Genomic DNA, 18698 nt, shown 5'->3' with positions numbered 1-18698 from the left:
TAATTATAAGATAGATGAAATATAAAAAATAAATATAAATAGACATTAAAACATCATTTTTACTATAATAATATTAAATTTTACTGAGTGAATTAAATAAAAAGAAAAATATACTTAAAACATACAAATTATAACCATTAAAATAATTGTATTATATAAGTGTCTAATTCTAATTTTAATTTTTATCTTGATAATTATATTCAAAATACTAAGTTCCAAATAATGTTCTATTAAATGAGAACTTAAAAAAAAACCTTATGTAAATATTTATATCTAATTTTAAAATCTCACGATAAGTCTTTTTACTAGATTTTACTAACTAAAAACTTTTGCAAGGTCAGGCTAAACACAAACTATTGATTTTTATAATATTTATAGTTCGAATAATATCTTTTCGTTATAAATAATTTATACGACGATTATAAAGTATTGAATAGAATTTACATTTATAGAAATAATATTAAATATTATACTTTTAAAAAATAATTTTCTTTCAATGAAACAATTGTTAATATTTATTAAAACGTAATTCATTATTTTTCAAAAAAAAATAATAAAAAATGTATCACTATTCACTGTTGATTGAATTTAAATCAATCTTTAAACTAAACCTTTGCAATATAAATTACGTTAATTAGTTAATGGTCGTAATTACTTAACAAAACTTTTACATATGTCATTCAAAAATAAAGTATATTCATTAAATCTTAAGATAATATGTATACGCAATTTACAGTTAACTTACAGTACTCGTATAATAAATGTTGAAGTTTTCTTATACCTACCACTGTTTCAAACTTTCCCTTTAAAGTAAGAACAAAAAATATGTTTTATTAAACCAATAGAGACCGACATATCGACGACTATGATATATCATAAAAACGTAAAAACATTTTTATTTCTTGTGAAATTGAATTTTTGATGTAGTGTGCGAGGGACGTTATTTGGTATTGATTGTTCATATTCAGTTATTGATACAACCATATTTCAAACGCTATAAAAACGATTTGTGTTGGAAGTATATATAAATTGGTAATTCACGTTTTTCACTTGATGAATTTGCTATACTAAAAACAATAGCTATAATTTAAAAGAAAGTTATCATTTGATCGTAAAATTGTATTTCTTTAAGTTAGAATACTACCATTTGGTAGGTTATATTCAATAAATAATAAACATATAAATATTCAACTTGATGCAAAATATCGATGATGAAGACTATTTTGGGAATTGTTCCCTATTTGAACTTAATGATAAAACCATCGAAATTTGATAATCGATTTTGAATAAAGCTTAAAATTTAAGTATGAATATTTTATTATTATTTAAAAAAAAATAACCATAATAGAAAAGTACTTTTCAAGATAAAAAATGTACTACTTATAATTATAACACTAATTGAAAATTGAACACGTAATATTACATTTATTAATCACTAAAAAAATATAAATATCAATGGACGCATGATTTATAGATATATGTAATTCCTATATTCCGCATCTTACAGAATTTAAAGTTATTACAAATTGAATATGAGATAGGACATATTATCATAAATGCTTATACAAAATAATTACACAGCGCAAATAATAGAGGTATTATATATTATGTTCTATTATTGCCAATGTTTTGCCCCGAAAATGAGGGTATTCGTGGCCTTCGTATTAAATTATGTCCCTAATACAACTGCCAGAGTAATCTATTTCAAGAGTAAAGTATCTTCTGCGTAAAATTAAATCCGACTTCCCTTATAAGATAATTTGATAAGTATAGACAATATTTTACAACGTAGGGAATATGCTACACACTAATGATGTACTCTTATTTATTAATATTTTTATTTTATTTATCTTATTTTATAACACACAGGATAAGCCCAATACAATACAATATTGTAAATTATTAAACATTCATATGTAACTAAATACAAAGCTTTTTTGAATAAATAAAAATGCATAACAGTCATAGTTATTAAGAATAATAAATAACTAAAAATCAAGCACTGTTTCAATTTTAATTTCCTGATGTTTTTTTTTTTTTAATTTGTATAGAATTATTTATACTTAAAAGTTACTACGGTATCTTTTGAAACTTATTATTATTTCAAAACTTCAGACAGTACTATATATTATAAAATTTATTATACAACATTAAAATTTTAAAACATAATAAATATTATAAATTATTATTCAATTCTTAAAAGTCTTTTGTACAAAAATATCCGACCTTTAATTGATTTTAATTCAAAATGTAATAGCAATATTTTACATATAATTTAGCTTTATTAAGTTAGATTATGGCTTGGTAACAAATAAAAAATCAGAAAAGTCACTAAGTATTGTATAGCAAGTTTTAAGGTAACCTCATATTGAGTAGGTCTCTGTAATGCATAAACTAAATTGTAATTTATTAATAAATTTAAAATACGAAAAACAATACTTTGCGGACACAATGAATTAGTCTCTATTTTAAATATACTTTATACTTTCTTTCTATAGATAGTTACTATTAGTAATTCTATTAATATTACGTAATATTTAACTGATTTTTCCAAAAAAAACATACCTAGTATATTACATACAATTATCAATAATTGATATTTGATATATTATAATATTTTTATTAGTTTAAAAATAAATACCTCGTATTCTGGGTATTACGAATATGAATATATTGTGTTGTATAAATAAGCTCAACATTTGTCTAAATAATTTTTAAATGTCATTATGTATATAAAATAATAATATATGTAATGGAAAAAATCATTAAGCCCCTACGAATAATATTTTCTTAGTTAGGATATAATAACTAACTGAATTAATTTTATTTAAGGTTGGTAAGTACTGAATACATAAATACAATATTTTATGTATAATAACTGTATGTATAATTCAGTGTATACCGTGACACGCAAATAAGACGTATACACATCATCATGCTCAATACTAATTTTATAAACATAATATCTCAAAAATTTTCCTTTTCGATATCGAAATAAATAGATTTTATTACGTTAATAATAATAAAAATATGTATAAACTAGAGTATAAAAACTTGGTTATAAGCCTGATTAAATTTAAGTTCCGGAATTCCATATTGTGTTGCATATTTAAATAAAATGATTCTTAGTGGTTGTTAGTTTCTTAGTAACAAACTTTTAATCTCGCTGGCTTTTTTTTTTATCAACTTTTTTGTCATTGCAGCATAGTTTTTTGAAAATATTTACTTTAGTGTATACACAATATAATTTTTAATGCAAATTGTATTGAATTTCTAAATAGAACTTTCGAGTACTTTCACTTCTTCAAAAACTGTTAATTTTATAGTGAGAAAACATGAAAAAAATCAAACATAGTATTACCATATAAAATCAAAAAATCACACACACACACACACATATATATATATATATATATATACATTATATATAATGATGGAAATAAATCTAATAAAATAATTTATTATGATATCAGTACTATTATATCTTACATTTATTTTCTTATCCCAAATGATGGAAATTTAAATTTTCTCGCAGCACAAAGCACGTCAAGAATATAAATCTTATGCTGAATATATACATGTCATTATTATACTGGACATTTATTTTAAGCTCTGTAAATACGTAGGCCGTTCATGATGTTATAATATTACCTTGCGATATATATATATATATATATATATGTGTGTGTAAGAGTATATAGTCATATCGATATAATGTTACGAGTTATGACGTGGTAAGTATGCGAATATGGTTTTAAAACAAAAATCTGCGATGTGTAAAATTAGGTATTAGTATGAAATTTGAGTTTAGGTGTACATCGGCGATGAGAGTAAAAGAAGAACCCATCTATTCTTCGGCGCGCCTGTTCGACTTTACAAAATGCCGTTTGGAATACTAAACGAGCTTTGCGGAGGATAACACCTTATTAAATTGCATTACGTTAGACAAATAATACACCGGAGTCATCTTGTTAAAGAAACTCTATACTACAAATCGGATTAAATTTTTCGGTTTATTATATTTTTGTGTTTGTTGATCAAAAGTTATACGTTTCGAATTGAAAATAAAACACGATACTACCGAATGAAAATTAAGGTCCATGCATAATTCTGACGATTCATTGAACGCACGACCGACTAAATATACACGCTATACGAGCTATAGTATTCACTATTTATTATATTATATACATTGTACACTATATATTAGTATATAATATAGTATATTATTAGTGATTGGTAAAAAAAAGTAATGAACCGTGTTTCACTAATTAAAATTATGTACAATGTGCAAATACTAATATATGCTAATATGTACATTATACACGATAGTTAAAAAAAATTAATTATTTCATAAAAAAAAAATTCACAATCATTTTTTTTTTTTTTTGTATAATTTATGAGGTATTACGTTTATTTCTTTATTTTTATACCCATATTCATACTATGCTTTTTACTCATGCTAAATAAAACTGTATACTAAAACTATGAAATATTTCACAACGAATATTAGATTCCTCGCATTGTCTCTTATTATCATAATTTACTCTACATAATACATTTTCAAGGATGTCAAAAATAAAGCGCTTTATGTTGAAATACTTAAATGTAGCAACTAAGCTATTAAAATTCGGAGGTGCTGTTAATGGGCTGCTTCCGCACTCGAGTAATCATATTTATCGTAATGTTATAAATGATAATTTATTACATTTAAATATAATCATAAAATTGAATATTTTAATTTTAAATAGATGTTTCAACATATTACATAATAAATAAAATATTAGGATGAATTTTATTTGTATAACGATTTAAGCACAACATTTTACCTACTTGTTATATATATATATATATATATATATATGTATATAAAATGAATGATATTTAATATGCTTATTCAAATAAAAAATAATTATATATATCACCATATAATTAAATATTCTTACTTTCTAGTGCCTGTTACTTCTACTACTTTACATTTGCTTCGATTCCACCATGATGGCGTGAGGGTCCAGTAGCTAGAAACTGCACTCCGTGCCCATCCTTCTTCTGGATAAAGAAGCACCTATACAAATTAAAACATTAATTAGTAAAATAAATTTATATTGTATAAAAACTAAAAATTTTAATAGTTATTATCTATGTTTAGGTATTCTTCGGAAAACAGAAAATATCCTACTCCAAACATTCATATACGTATAGGGTATATTATGTAAAATTTCTGAAACGAAACTTCTTGGAATTAAAGTTATTCGACAACATTTATGTTGCATTAGTTAAATCTACCAACAAACATTTCCATTTCGTATAAGAAGACCGAAGAATATAATATTTAAAATAATTATCAGAAGTTTCAATATTAATATTTGACTTAAGCCAATAGAAGGATTATAAATTATAATATTTGTATCTTAAAGGAGAATTTAAATTTTAACTAAAATTTGGTGATCTACAACAGTTTTCTATGTAACAATTTCATTCATTATATTAAAAATTAATATTATTTAATAGATAAACTAAAAAATGACCGCTCTGCTGTATAGTAGAAATGAAATTCCCTTCGCGTGAGGTTAAGGTTGATAAATCATATTATGCGATCAAACATTATTAAGTATATGAGTAAAGATAATAAAACTTTTTGATAACCAAAGGTGAAGATAGAAATTTATATTCTGAGTAGAGGTATGAATGTATTGATTTTACTATAATGCACTTTTTTATTTTTATTTTTTGTTTCTGAAAACAATTGTAACTAATACAATAAATGCTCTGATCGTCGACTTTGATAAAAGTTTCTAGTACAAAATTGAATATAGTTAGTACTTTTGGAAGATCAAAATAAAAAATTATCAGTACTTATTAAAATAATCGGGTAGGAAAAAATACGAAAATTTTATAAAATTGTAATTTAATTATTTAAATAATTGTTTAGTTACCTTGAATACCTACACATACCAAAAAATCAGTTTGGTTTTTTTTTTTTTAGTTATTTTCCTATTAACATCAATAACATTTTTTTCTCGATTAAAAAGCTAAAAATATTATACATAGTCCCTTATAAATACTTTAATACTTGAATTAAAAAAATTAATTGAGCGTAAATTCACAGTGGATTTGTATGAGCTTTTGAAGATAAACTATTGACGAATTTATTTAGTAAATACTACTAAATATGTATTATTGCAATAATATAATAAATATAATGTTTTGGAAATAACTAAAATCAATCTACCGTAATACTAACTGTTAATACTAATAGTAAATTACTTTAATAGCTATAAAAAATATATATATCGTGAAACTACTAAGAATTACTGAAAATAATTGGCTGATAAAAGTGAATTCAGTCTTCATTCAAAATTGTTTTTCGTATAATATGACGAATTATCAGTGAATTGAAATTTAATACATATGTTACAATGATTTACTTAATGGTGAGGAATACTCTGTACCTACTATACAACCGTTTTTACCTACTTTACCACACACTTTTTTTTTATTAGAATTATTAAAAAGACCACACTCAAATTCGTAACAGCTTATGAAAAATATACACATTTCTAATACTTAATCAATATACTAACGCCTTTAATAATTTTTACACAAACATAAGACAAAACAAAACACACGAAGTATTCATTAGTTTACATTTTGTATGTATACCCATATGATTTAAGTTTTTTGTTTATTTAGCTTAATTTTAAATAATATTCACAGTTAGTAAAATAATCATCTCATGTATTCAATTGTATTATAAATTCTACTTAGGTTTCTATAAGTTGAAGGAAACTGAAGGTTAAGTAATGTATCGTGTGAGTGTGAAAATAATAATAACAAATCATTAAAAACAGTGTCAGTAAACGTGTTGCGTAATATTGTGAGTCACCCATCTTTTACACCTAAAATTGTTAAAAGTCGAAGACATTACTTTGAAAAGTCGTATTTTTCCATCGCAGTTTATCTTGATTTAGGAAACTATAAAGTGGTAGACCCAGATTTCTTGTATAGAATTCGTAGGAAATTGCTTCAAGACATTGTTGGCAGTACAAATATATATACATTAGAGCAAATGGGGATCAAACGACATTTACATTAGGCCTAAAAAAAAAAACTTTCGCAGTTCGTTTAAAAAGTTTGTTATTTTCCCGGTTGGATCGAACGGTTACTTCCAATGGAGATTTATACGAAGAAGAATCGTTTTATCTTCACAATGACTACTAAACCGTACTATGCATAAGAAAAACATAGATGTGATATTGCCGATATTTGAAATGAACAATATAAACGTAAAAATAATAAACATAAGATAGGCTGAGTATAAAAAATAAGTAATAACGAAATAAATAATAATACTATGAGGAAAATATAATACAAAATTGGAGTTTCCGCCGGAGCTGACTGATTCGCAATTAGGAATGTGAAAGGAAATAATGTTATGCACGGTCCTGAGGCGATATGACTAGATGTAGCATTCGTCGTCGGCCGCGACGGAGATGGAAATCTTTTCCACCCGATTTGTTCCAACTTGAAATTATCAAATATCCGGTTTATCCCGTGGTTTGCGGCTTCGACGTATAAGGGTAAAAATAATAATAATAAAGGTAAAAAAAAACTCTTGAACATGTATTTTATCACGCCCCATCTCGAATTGTCGTTTTACAGGAATTTAATATTCAAATGTAAACAATCTACATGCAAATATAGTTCATAATATATATGATAGTATAACATACCTATTCTAATCATGAATTATCCAATAATAAAAAAGAAAATTAGGCTATTTTTGACTCATGAGAGTATATCGAGTACAAAAGAAAATAACGACAAAAAACACTTGATAAGTATTCTAAGTGTACTAATGACAATGTACAATGTACGTTCAACTAAAATTCATATTATAGTCTGAGAAATTCAAATTGATTTTATAGTCGTGTTTTGTAATATCGTGATTTGTATTAGCATGCAGTTATTTGACATTTTAACTATTTAATTTATCAAGGCAAAATAATTTATAACCTTCCGCGCAATACAAATTTTAAATAACAGAATATTAAAAACTTATAATAAAAATAAACACGGAAATACGTATACTCATTTTACTATATGACTTAAAATACTACTTATGAAATTGAATTTACCTTGAATTCAAAAAATATAACATATTTTCACTTTATATTATTTCATTACAATTTATTAAAGTTGTTGTTTTTGTAATATATAAACAATATAAACTATATACAATATTTAATAACACAAGTAATCTATTATAATATAAAACAATTCACCATACATATTAAAAAACCTTTACTTTTCAAAGTTTATAAACATTACAGAAGAATGGTAGGTATATTGGTTTCTTAATTTAATGTTAGGGTGGGCGTTAATTCAAGTAAATGTTGATTTAATCCTGATTTATGAATTCTATAAAAACTTTATTTTACCTCAAAACAACTGAAAGCAAATAAAAAGTATTAAGAAAAATAACATTTATAAATCTAGCAAAATAAAACAATATTTTATTATTTTCATTTTCATTCGTATTGAAATACTTTAATCCAAAAACTTCTACTAACTATACTATCTTACGCTCTATTTCGCTGGATATAAATACTAAGTACCTATAATATAGATAAAGGTTTAAATAGAAAAAAATGAAGTTTATTTAAACAAATATCAATAATGGCAATGAATTTTAATATAAAAAGTATGTATATAGTTTTCAATTATATGTTCACTGAAAGTATGTAATACACAATTTTCAATAAAACGTAAATAATATAATCGATGCTAATAGAGAGAGAGAGAGAGATATATATAAATTAATAAATAATTTAAACATAAGAAGATATTATGTTACTAAAAATAGATACTACACTATTACTTTATATTATACTAATTAAATGTACCTAAAAATACATAGGTAACAAAAAAAAAAAAAATAATTTTTTACTACTTTTGCTATAACCATACACTTCGATTGTAGTATTTTGTCATTACTACATAAAATTAAGATTCCGCTATAGCTGACGTGATATTAATTTAAAAATGAAAATAATCAATTGGATTTACATAATGTGTATATTCTTACCTAGAGTAATTATGTAAATATGCAGCACTATATTGAATTCTGAATTTTAGCGAGAGTGGTTTTTAAATTGCACTAATATTTACAATTCCCTTTTTCGCTGAACAATAATTTGTCGAGCACAACGGTTTTATAAAAGCTTTTAAAAAGTTTCATAATGTAATAAAACTGTAAAAATTGTATGTTAGTATACATTGAATTCTTCTATTGTCTATTAACTGGTTGATATTAATTATACATAAACTGCGTTAAGCACATACGATATAACTATTTAAAGGTTATTTTTAACATATTTAAAATTCAACAGTGAACACGTTATATTATGTTCACTATCATTTTTATTAATTAAGCCAATCAACTCACAATATTTTCTTTAAATAAAATTTGTGATTTTTGGAATTGGCATATTTTAACACTTTGGTAATGGATTTATTATTAACCGTACACTCGTGTAATTGTTAATCCGGGTGAAACGAGATGCATTACGTATTTATATTTCTACGCTCATTGTTTATTTAAAAACTTAAACTGAAATAAAGTTGTGATAACATACATTTTAACGCACATCTATTTACGCTTTGAAAATTAAAACAATATTTATTATGTTGTTTAGTATTTCAGTATTAAAGTTACTAAAAATTAAAGCTTAATGTAATTTTTATTTTTAATACACGATTGTTGTTACCGCTCCAGAATAAAATAAAATGTGGATAAATCACGACTACACTGTGATACTACCCCAGTACCCCACCTAACGTATGTTTCATTATCATATTCAATACTTCCATACAAAAATAATTGTAATCCACCAGTAATCTCCAAATTAATATAGTTTATAATGTGCACTGTCGCTATGCAGCGTTTATCTATATGTATCAATTTTGAAGGTCATAATGGTATGTCATCTTATACATAAGTGTATAATATAATACCTACCTAGATGAATATGCCACTCACTTTTATAGATCGTATAGATCGTACATCATCATGACAAATTAAAATACATTTTTCAAGTGTCATTTGTGTATTAGAATAATATGTGATGTTAATCGGCCATAGTCGCCAAAACCAAAGTTCTATTCACGATCGATAAAAAAAAATCTTTTGAGTCGTAATAACAATTATTACGAGACAATTGAGAAAGGTATTTGTCATGGAGCCCAAACTCATATAAGACATAAGCCATTTAAAAACATATTTTTGACAGGGAATTCCGGATGAGTACAACAACTTTTGCACGTGCGATTTGTCATTGTCACGGATTATATGGCCAGCGTGTTGGTGTTCTTGTAGAATATGAACTGTTCGGTATAAATTACTTTTACTTGCTCAAAGTGTCGCCTTTGAAATGGAATTATTTATGATGTAATATATAAAATACCGGTATCGTACTAGCGTGTTGTTATTATCATTATCATCATCATCATCATTATCATCATCATCATCATCTTCATCGTGATAGTTATTATTATTATTATAATCATTATAGTTATCATTATGACTATTGCGATGACATTATCATTAGTAACGAGACAGCTCTGATTCGCGTGTGTTACCGAAATTAAATCTTAACCCAAAACTGAATAGTAATCCCAATTCTCAGAGCTAAAATAAAATTGGCCCACGAGATACACAGATAAAACGCATTATTATAACAAAAAACGTTTGTGCTTTTCATTACACGGTTTGCGATAAAGAAAAAGGCAATTAACACAATAGTCACCAGTTATTCGCACAAAGTTGACTCGTGAAGATTGGAATGCTTTAAAAGGGGAATGGTTGAACCCCAGACGATATTATTTAAGCTATTGCATGCACAATGTATGAAATAATAATATTATTATTATCCTTAATATTTTCATTCGTAGCGTATACTGAAGTCTACTTTTTCAATGTCAGACTTTTGAAACTGATTGATGGTTATATGAATTTACTATCTGCTTTTGTTTTTTTAATATGTTAATATTCTTTCTAAATCATACGAAATTCATTTTTATTAAAGTATATATATTAAATATGTACATTTGATTTATTCTTTAGCACTAATGATATAATGTTAATTATCATATTTAATTCACATTTTGTTCAAGTACATTAAAGCCCAGCGTTAACCTAAAAATGAATTTAAGTTAGGTTTGATTGTAGTTATAAATGACAAACTAAAATTATAAAAATATTATATATCAATATTACTATACTTTGTATTAAAACACAAATTAAGTAATACAATCATATAGAATATAGATATAAGATTCTTCACGCTTTCCAATAAAATAAAATAAAGTCTCCAAATTTAAATACGCTAATAAATTAGTATGAATTATAAATATACGTATATACCCAGTAAATATATAAATTTTACGTGAATGAAAATTATTTATGTATTTTTTACCTTACAAATGGTAAATAGATATTAAGTAATTAATATAATAAACATGTATTTTATTAATAGTCAAAACTTAATCATTACCAAAATACGTACATACATTATAATTTAATTCTTTAAATAAAGTTTAAAAAAAAAAAAGCTAAACGTTTTATTGTATAATCTAAATATGAACCTACATAAAATGTAATATTAATTGATTTTTAATTATATTTTTCTCGTTTACGTTTTATTTTGGGTAGGTATTTCTATAAAAAAAAAAATCAAAACTGTACAAAGAAATATATTTGTATTGTTATACACATACAATATTACAAAATATAACCCAAAAATATATTTTAACAAACGCATGTTTTTCATTACATGAATTTCAATATATTGAATGTTAGAATGAAATCCTATTGATGCATTTTTGAAAAATTCTCTTTGGGATGAATTAGTAGATATTTGTATTTTTTTTTTTTTTTTTTAAGTGAAATGATATTGAATTTTTTAATTTATAATACTGAAATTTTGCATTTTATAGAAGTTAAAAGTTATACATATTCTTTTTAATGTCCTTATTTCTATTCATTTCCTTACATATATTTAATCTTTAACTAATAGAACAACAAAAATACACATTTATAAAACTTTTTTTTATTACCCAGTAATCTATTTGTTCATTTATTTTGTTAGCTGGCGATTACTTGTATTAGCTGTAGTAAATAAATAAAAATATACGGGAAAATATAACTAAAAAATATTAAAACTTAATCAATACATTTTTATTTGCAAATTGAAAAATTCGAATCCAAACTTTAACACGGACTACATTCGTATAATACTCTTAAAACACTGTCATTCGAATATCGACCATACGTATATTTTCGAAAAACTAATCGAAAACCACTTGCTATTACTAGAAGGTACTTGAATAAAAGCAATTTTTGATTTCAATGGCCTCCTTCGATTTGAATTAGTTTTCCTATTTACGACCTGAAACCGCTAGGGATAACGACAGATAGAAAATTCTCAAAACAATTTTTTTACCTCTTGCATTTTTTTTAAACGTTAACAATATATTTTTTTATAAAAAAAGGTGTCTGGTCAGGTGAATAAAAACCCTAGAGACTTTTCAGTGGTCTCTCTGTATATAATTGAAAATGTCACCCACGAAAAACCGTTATCATTTGTCGCATACGTTTACTCGCACACCCTATAGGGAATCTCAGGTCGCATGTCTTATACACGGAAAAACAGCAACCTTTTGTGGTAATGTTTGTAATACGATGAGATAATTAAAGTCATTAATACATTTAACTGAGATATTATATATAGATTGTAGTTTTAAAGGATTTTTTTATAATTATTTTTAAATAATACTTAAGTCTAGGTATTACCGATTTATTACATTAACAAAAACCATGATAAAATGTCTATAAAAATTTCTTATTATTACATTTTAGTAATTATTTATAACTTTATAAAATATTTAAATATTTTTTATTGTAACTATCTTTCTGGTTATACTTAATAATATTTAAATATAAATATTTTAAGAACATATTTTGGTATAAACTAATAAACTGTAAATGTTAACATTTGTTTATTAGTTGAAAACTATTAAAATTGAAACTTAAAAAAAAATTAAAAATATTTTCTCTTCAAAGGATATACTCATAAGAAAAAATTACCAATTGTTAGATAGAGTGCTAGTTGAAACTTTCAAAGCACAAAAAAAACGATTACACACAAACTTAACTAACTGAAAGACAGAAAAAAACTCACATTTGTAATACCTCATTTTTTTCAAAATCTAAAAAAAATAACAACACAACATTGTGTAACTAATACACTTCTCCTACTTCAATCTAAAACATCAACCGCTTAAATTTCACAAACGATCATTAAATTATTTTGAAGTGATGAGATGGGGTATTTTATTTTACCCGTACTCTATACGCAAACAATTTTGGATCGTAGGAAATGTTATGCAAATCGAATTTAACGTTGCCGCAAACTAATGAACGACACTATACGCACGGTAGTGCGTCATCCGTATACTTTATGCGTATATACTACTATATTATAGGGTCCCTAAAATATATGTTACATTCTCTCGGTGGATCTTTTAAACAAAATCCTACCCACGATGCATAAATATGTGCCACGGATAACCGTATCGCGACACCGGTGGATAGGGGAATGGGCTATCGACCCCTAAGGCCTATCGAGGGTGTTATATTTTTTTTCTAACACGTTTTGTTTTTTGCGTCTCGTTCGTCATGCCTTCGGGTGTATGTGTAGCAATTTTGGAGGGTATTGGACCTATTACTGCGTGTGGAACAATACACTGAGACAATGCACGTCGGATATCACATATCCAATTTCTGTGTGTGGAAAGTAAAAACAAAAAAAAGGGTTGTCACGTATGTAACAGTAGGGAAATAGTGGCTAAGAAATGGCTTTTCGTTTGTCCTGATCATGTACTGCATCCGTAAAGTCTTATTCACTATCTACATATTATTTTCCAGAAAATTTTACAACACTTTTAAAAAATTGATATTTTTTTAGCAGTGGCGACTAACTCGGTCGAAATAACAGTAGCCAATAGAATAGAATATTATTATGTAAATACGTACATTAGACAATACTAGGGTCTTTTTTTTTTATATACATAGCTGCAGAACGAGCAGTGGAATAATAATAAAACGCCTGTTTATTAAGTAATGGAAAATGTGCTCACGCAAAAGGACAAGAGTAGACGTACCAATAGTTTTGAATTAAAAATCAGCTAGACAATAGAATATTTAGGTTAAGTAGGACTTAAATATTTACTCGAGAAATGTGTTTATAGCATTTTTTTTTTTACTTTTCACTGCAGTTTTCAATAACCAACCAAGCATCTAACACGAAAACCCGTCTTCTTTAAACAAACAATTAATTAGTTTTATCAAATAAAATAATTTCTGCGAATGTTTTAAAAGTTGTATTAAATTTATTTGTTTATTTTTTTTTCTTTTTCACTACAACGAACAATTTTTCTTTTGATAGGTATTCGTTATACTAAAAATAAGAAAAAAAATCTATATAATATCATTCTTTTTACTGCAAACATTAATAATTAATAAGGAAAGAAAAGTCAATAATTGAGATACTATCTAGGAAAAATATGTAATAACCTGAAAATGATATAGGTGGTTATTAATTATCTTATTTTTTGTATTTACAGATAATATTATTGTTATTCTCATACTACTAAAGAGTATCATATAAGACGTAAAATATCTAAATTTCTATAGTACCATTAAATGAAATGTTTTAATTTTCATAAATATTTATTTTGAACTAAATTAAATTATTATAATTATATGCATAATCATACAATTACTTATTTATTAAGCAAACCTGTAAAATTAAGTATATTAAGAAATAATAGGCATATTTTATGTACAAAAATGTTTAATATTAAAATGACATGAAAATAACGTTAACACTCAAGTGTATTTTAAGTCGTAATTTTTTAAGTAAAGTAAAGTCGTGTATTTTTTTCTTTCATGTTACCCTAATATAACATAATATTCTTCAAGAGGATCCTTACCAAGTCAAACATGTTTAAGTGAATATTTAAAAACAGGATAAAATTATATAACTTTGGTAGATCAATTTTTATCTTTAAAAATTAAATTTGAATTTATAGATTTTTTCCAGAAATGTATCGTGGAATTTTTAACGTAAATCAAAGGAAGGTTGTATCTCACAAATAATTCATACCTAAAAATGATTTTAAAACAATCCTACAATAGTTTATTATATTCTGATTTATGTATACAAACAAACCTCTAATCAATAATTGAGGAAAAAGTAAATCATATTTTTTTTTTTTAGATTTGAAAACTGTCTTTAAAATGATATACTTTTGACAGTTTAACTAAAAAATCGTCGGATTCACACACTAAATTTATCTAAAGCCACATAAAATATCTATGTTTATATTTATAAGTCATAACTATCAAACTGACAAGGGTCGAAAACACTGAAATATTCATTTATTTTTTAGATATATACCGTTAAAACATTTGCGTGATCAAGTAGGATTATGTAAAAAGTAAAAACGCAAAAACATATTTTTATGAAATTCTACAACCTAGCAATAATGTATACCCTCGTGCATTAAATACATTTCAAACTTCAAAAAATGTTTAATTTATTTTTATATTACCATTATGAATACAAAAATAATAATTATTATATATCAGTAAAAATATTTTAAGAATGTAAAAATGCAAAAGTTTATAATGTGGAATTTAAGCTATGCTAAATAATATTGTATTATAGTTTTTCAATCATTAGTTATTACAATAATAATATGGATTTAATAAAAATCAATTAAGTAATACATACTTCAAATTAGTTAAATAGTAAATACATAACTATCTATATACCTTATAGTAAATGTATAATTGAAATACTACCTATGAGTGAAGTGGTCGGAAATATAAGTTAATGTTTTTGAGGGCGAGAATAAGCTCAAAAAGTTTTCCTTTGTTGAAAAATTGAACACGTATATGGTTTATATCTTAATGTTCTCATAACATAAATCTTTAAATTTATGGCAAATTAATTTTTTAGTTAGCTCTTATTCACTCATAAATGTAATTTACATACAACGAATTATTAATAATCGAAAATACTCAAATAAGTACCTATTATTATAATATTGCAGTAATTTAAATTTTAGTACAACCAAATCATTACGAATTCCTTAATATTTTAAATAGAACAAACATTTAAGCTAATGGGTCCATAAAAATGTGATTTACAGCATAATAAACTTATCCTTTTTATGGTAATAATAAAACTTAAAAGTAATTTGAAATGATAAACGGTAAAAAACCAGTTTTCATCCGACGACAAACAAATATGTTGCACAAAAGTTTTGGTAAAATATTAACAGCACTTAACTACTCAAAAATAGAAAATCAGAGAAGATTGACTGTTAGAATCGTTGTTTACAACCGTTGTGTACCTACTTATACCATACCTACTTATACCATTGCTTTATATCATCAATTTTTGCGCGATACTATTATTTCGCTTTATTGAAATGATACGTATTATAGTCATATACAGACATACAGTACATATACATATATAGGTATAAAATGTAGTGTTATTGTACGTTTTATCGTATTGTCTACAAAATAATAAATAATAGCTTTTACTCTATTAATATGATATCAATAACAGGGTACGTACTATTTTATTGAGTTCTCGAGTTCGACATATTAAATGTGTTTGGTTTTGTTGTTGTATTTAGGCATGACGTGTTATGGCGTAATAATGTGCATATCATAACAATATAATATCAACTGATCGATTCATACAACATAAGTATAGTTTATCATAGCTAACCAGTGGCGTACTAACGGGGGGAAGAGATACCCTCCCCCCCCCCCAAAAAAAAAAATCGGGTCTAAGTACGCCACTGTAGCTAGCCGACGATGAAGTATTAAAATGAAAATTCGATCCGTGGTAATTGTATCATTATGCGCGTAAATAGTACATTTTCACGGTCAGTGTAGCCGCAAATATTGCACAAGTGCAACGACAACACGTGCGCACGCGGCCGTGGGGCATAACGCAATAAACGATAATATGATTTATTCAGTTATTGTATACAAACGGTGGAAAACATATTTTGGCTTACTTTGTTCGGATATCCGTTGAACCGCATGATCTTCCGGCAAGACTTGCCGCGATTTTGCCGGTAGAACGCCTGCACCGAGCCGCCCGGGCTGTCCCCCAGATGCTGTTCCGGCGGCGACGCTTTCGCCTTTGGCGGTTTATTTTTGCGCCTCGCGCCCGGAAAACAACCGAAAACGGTTGTCCCGCAACATTCGTCGGTGTCCTTCATGTCCGGACGTCGTGTAAGCGGCCGCGCAGCGGTCTCGCCCGTACGGGAATACTTCAAAATCAGGTTTTCGAAAAACAACGATATTCGGGAAACGAATCCAAAAACGGGAAACAACAGTGTGGTTGCCGTCTGTCGCGACCGTCGCCTCACGCTGCGGCTCCAATATTATGACGATAATAAAATAATATTACGACGATGGCAGCGTATCACAATACGAGTGCGGTGTAGTGTGCGACGGGTTACGCCGCTTTATATTTTCTGTCGTTATTTCAATAATATCAATATATTTATCATTCGGCGGCGCTTACGCCAGTACGCGGCGTACCAGACGACGGAACAGCTGATGGCCGGGTGCGACCGCGGACTAGCTGGTATCGTGCCGACTGTTGTGCGACTGTCGAGAAACGCGGTTCTCCGGCGACGCCGGACTCTCGACGGGATGATGAGCTTTTCCGCGATCGGGCCGTCGCGCGTACTACTGCTCGTGGTGCGGAGCAGAGAGCACACACGGCCGGCGGCGCATCGCACCGACGCGTTGCCACGGGCGACCCGCGCGCACGCCGCGGACGGCACCCTCTCGCCCGCCCGCCGGCCCGCCGTCGACCCGCCGATGCTGCGCCCACCACACGTGCGTGCGCGCGCGGGGCCGATTTGCGGGGTGGCGGCGGCGTAGCGCGTTTTCCCGGCGGCGGGCGGTGTGGCCGTGCGGAACGGCGGCGGAGGAGGAAACTCGAATTAAGCCGTTTCAGTTCGCCGCGGCGGCACCGTGTAGTCGCTGACGCGCCTCGTCTGATCGCCGCACGACGACGTATACATTATACACGGTTTACACATCGTGCGCATAGGTGCCCCATACCGATAGTACACGATAATAGTTTAACGACGACCACTGCCGACACGTTATTAATACCTGACGCGTTGTTGTCGGCGACCGCGGTTCTGTTTACCGGTATTTTGCGCGTGGTATCCATTAGTACGATGAGCCGCGGTGGCGCGTGCGGCACTCGTATCGGTTATATACAGTGGTCGCCGCTTAATGCAATCACGGTTGAATATGTTATCAAAATCGTTATCCAAGACCATAAGCACGGGCCGGATGTATACTTATATGTGTAAATTATGGCGGTCATTATAATCAATATACGCCGCACAGTGTTATCAGTTTCAGGTCATCAAATCAACAATATGCACGAGACACGGAGGTTTCGCGGAAAGCATCGAGTACGAGGAAGAAAAAGAATAATACGAACAAATAGACTTAGATTTTAAAAATTGGTTGAAAATTTATGAAAATACACCTACTACATCAAATCTCACCGAAGAAGATA

General features: G+C 27.6%; 1 protein-coding gene across 1 annotated transcript in view; it reads right to left on the bottom strand.

Annotated features, from left to right (window-relative positions):
• The window catches only part of LOC113556406, a 40863-nt gene extending 23033 nt beyond the window's left edge, over positions 1 to 17830 (bottom strand). Inside the window, exons 1-2 of the mRNA XM_026961326.1 lie at positions 17164 to 17830; positions 4947 to 5065 (exon numbers count right to left, since the gene is read on the bottom strand). Of these exons, the coding sequence (XP_026817127.1) occupies positions 4947 to 5065; positions 17164 to 17370 (326 nt within the window). The 5' untranslated portion in view covers positions 17371 to 17830. The remainder of the gene's footprint in view (positions 1 to 4946; positions 5066 to 17163) is intronic.
• Between the last annotated feature and the right edge of the window lie 868 nt (positions 17831 to 18698).

The sequence above is a fragment of the Rhopalosiphum maidis genome, chromosome 1 (assembly GCF_003676215.2).
Source record: "Rhopalosiphum maidis isolate BTI-1 chromosome 1, ASM367621v3, whole genome shotgun sequence".
In the NCBI taxonomy this organism is placed as follows: Eukaryota; Metazoa; Arthropoda; class Insecta; order Hemiptera; family Aphididae; genus Rhopalosiphum; species Rhopalosiphum maidis.
This window is presented reverse-complemented; position numbering and strand designations above follow the sequence as displayed.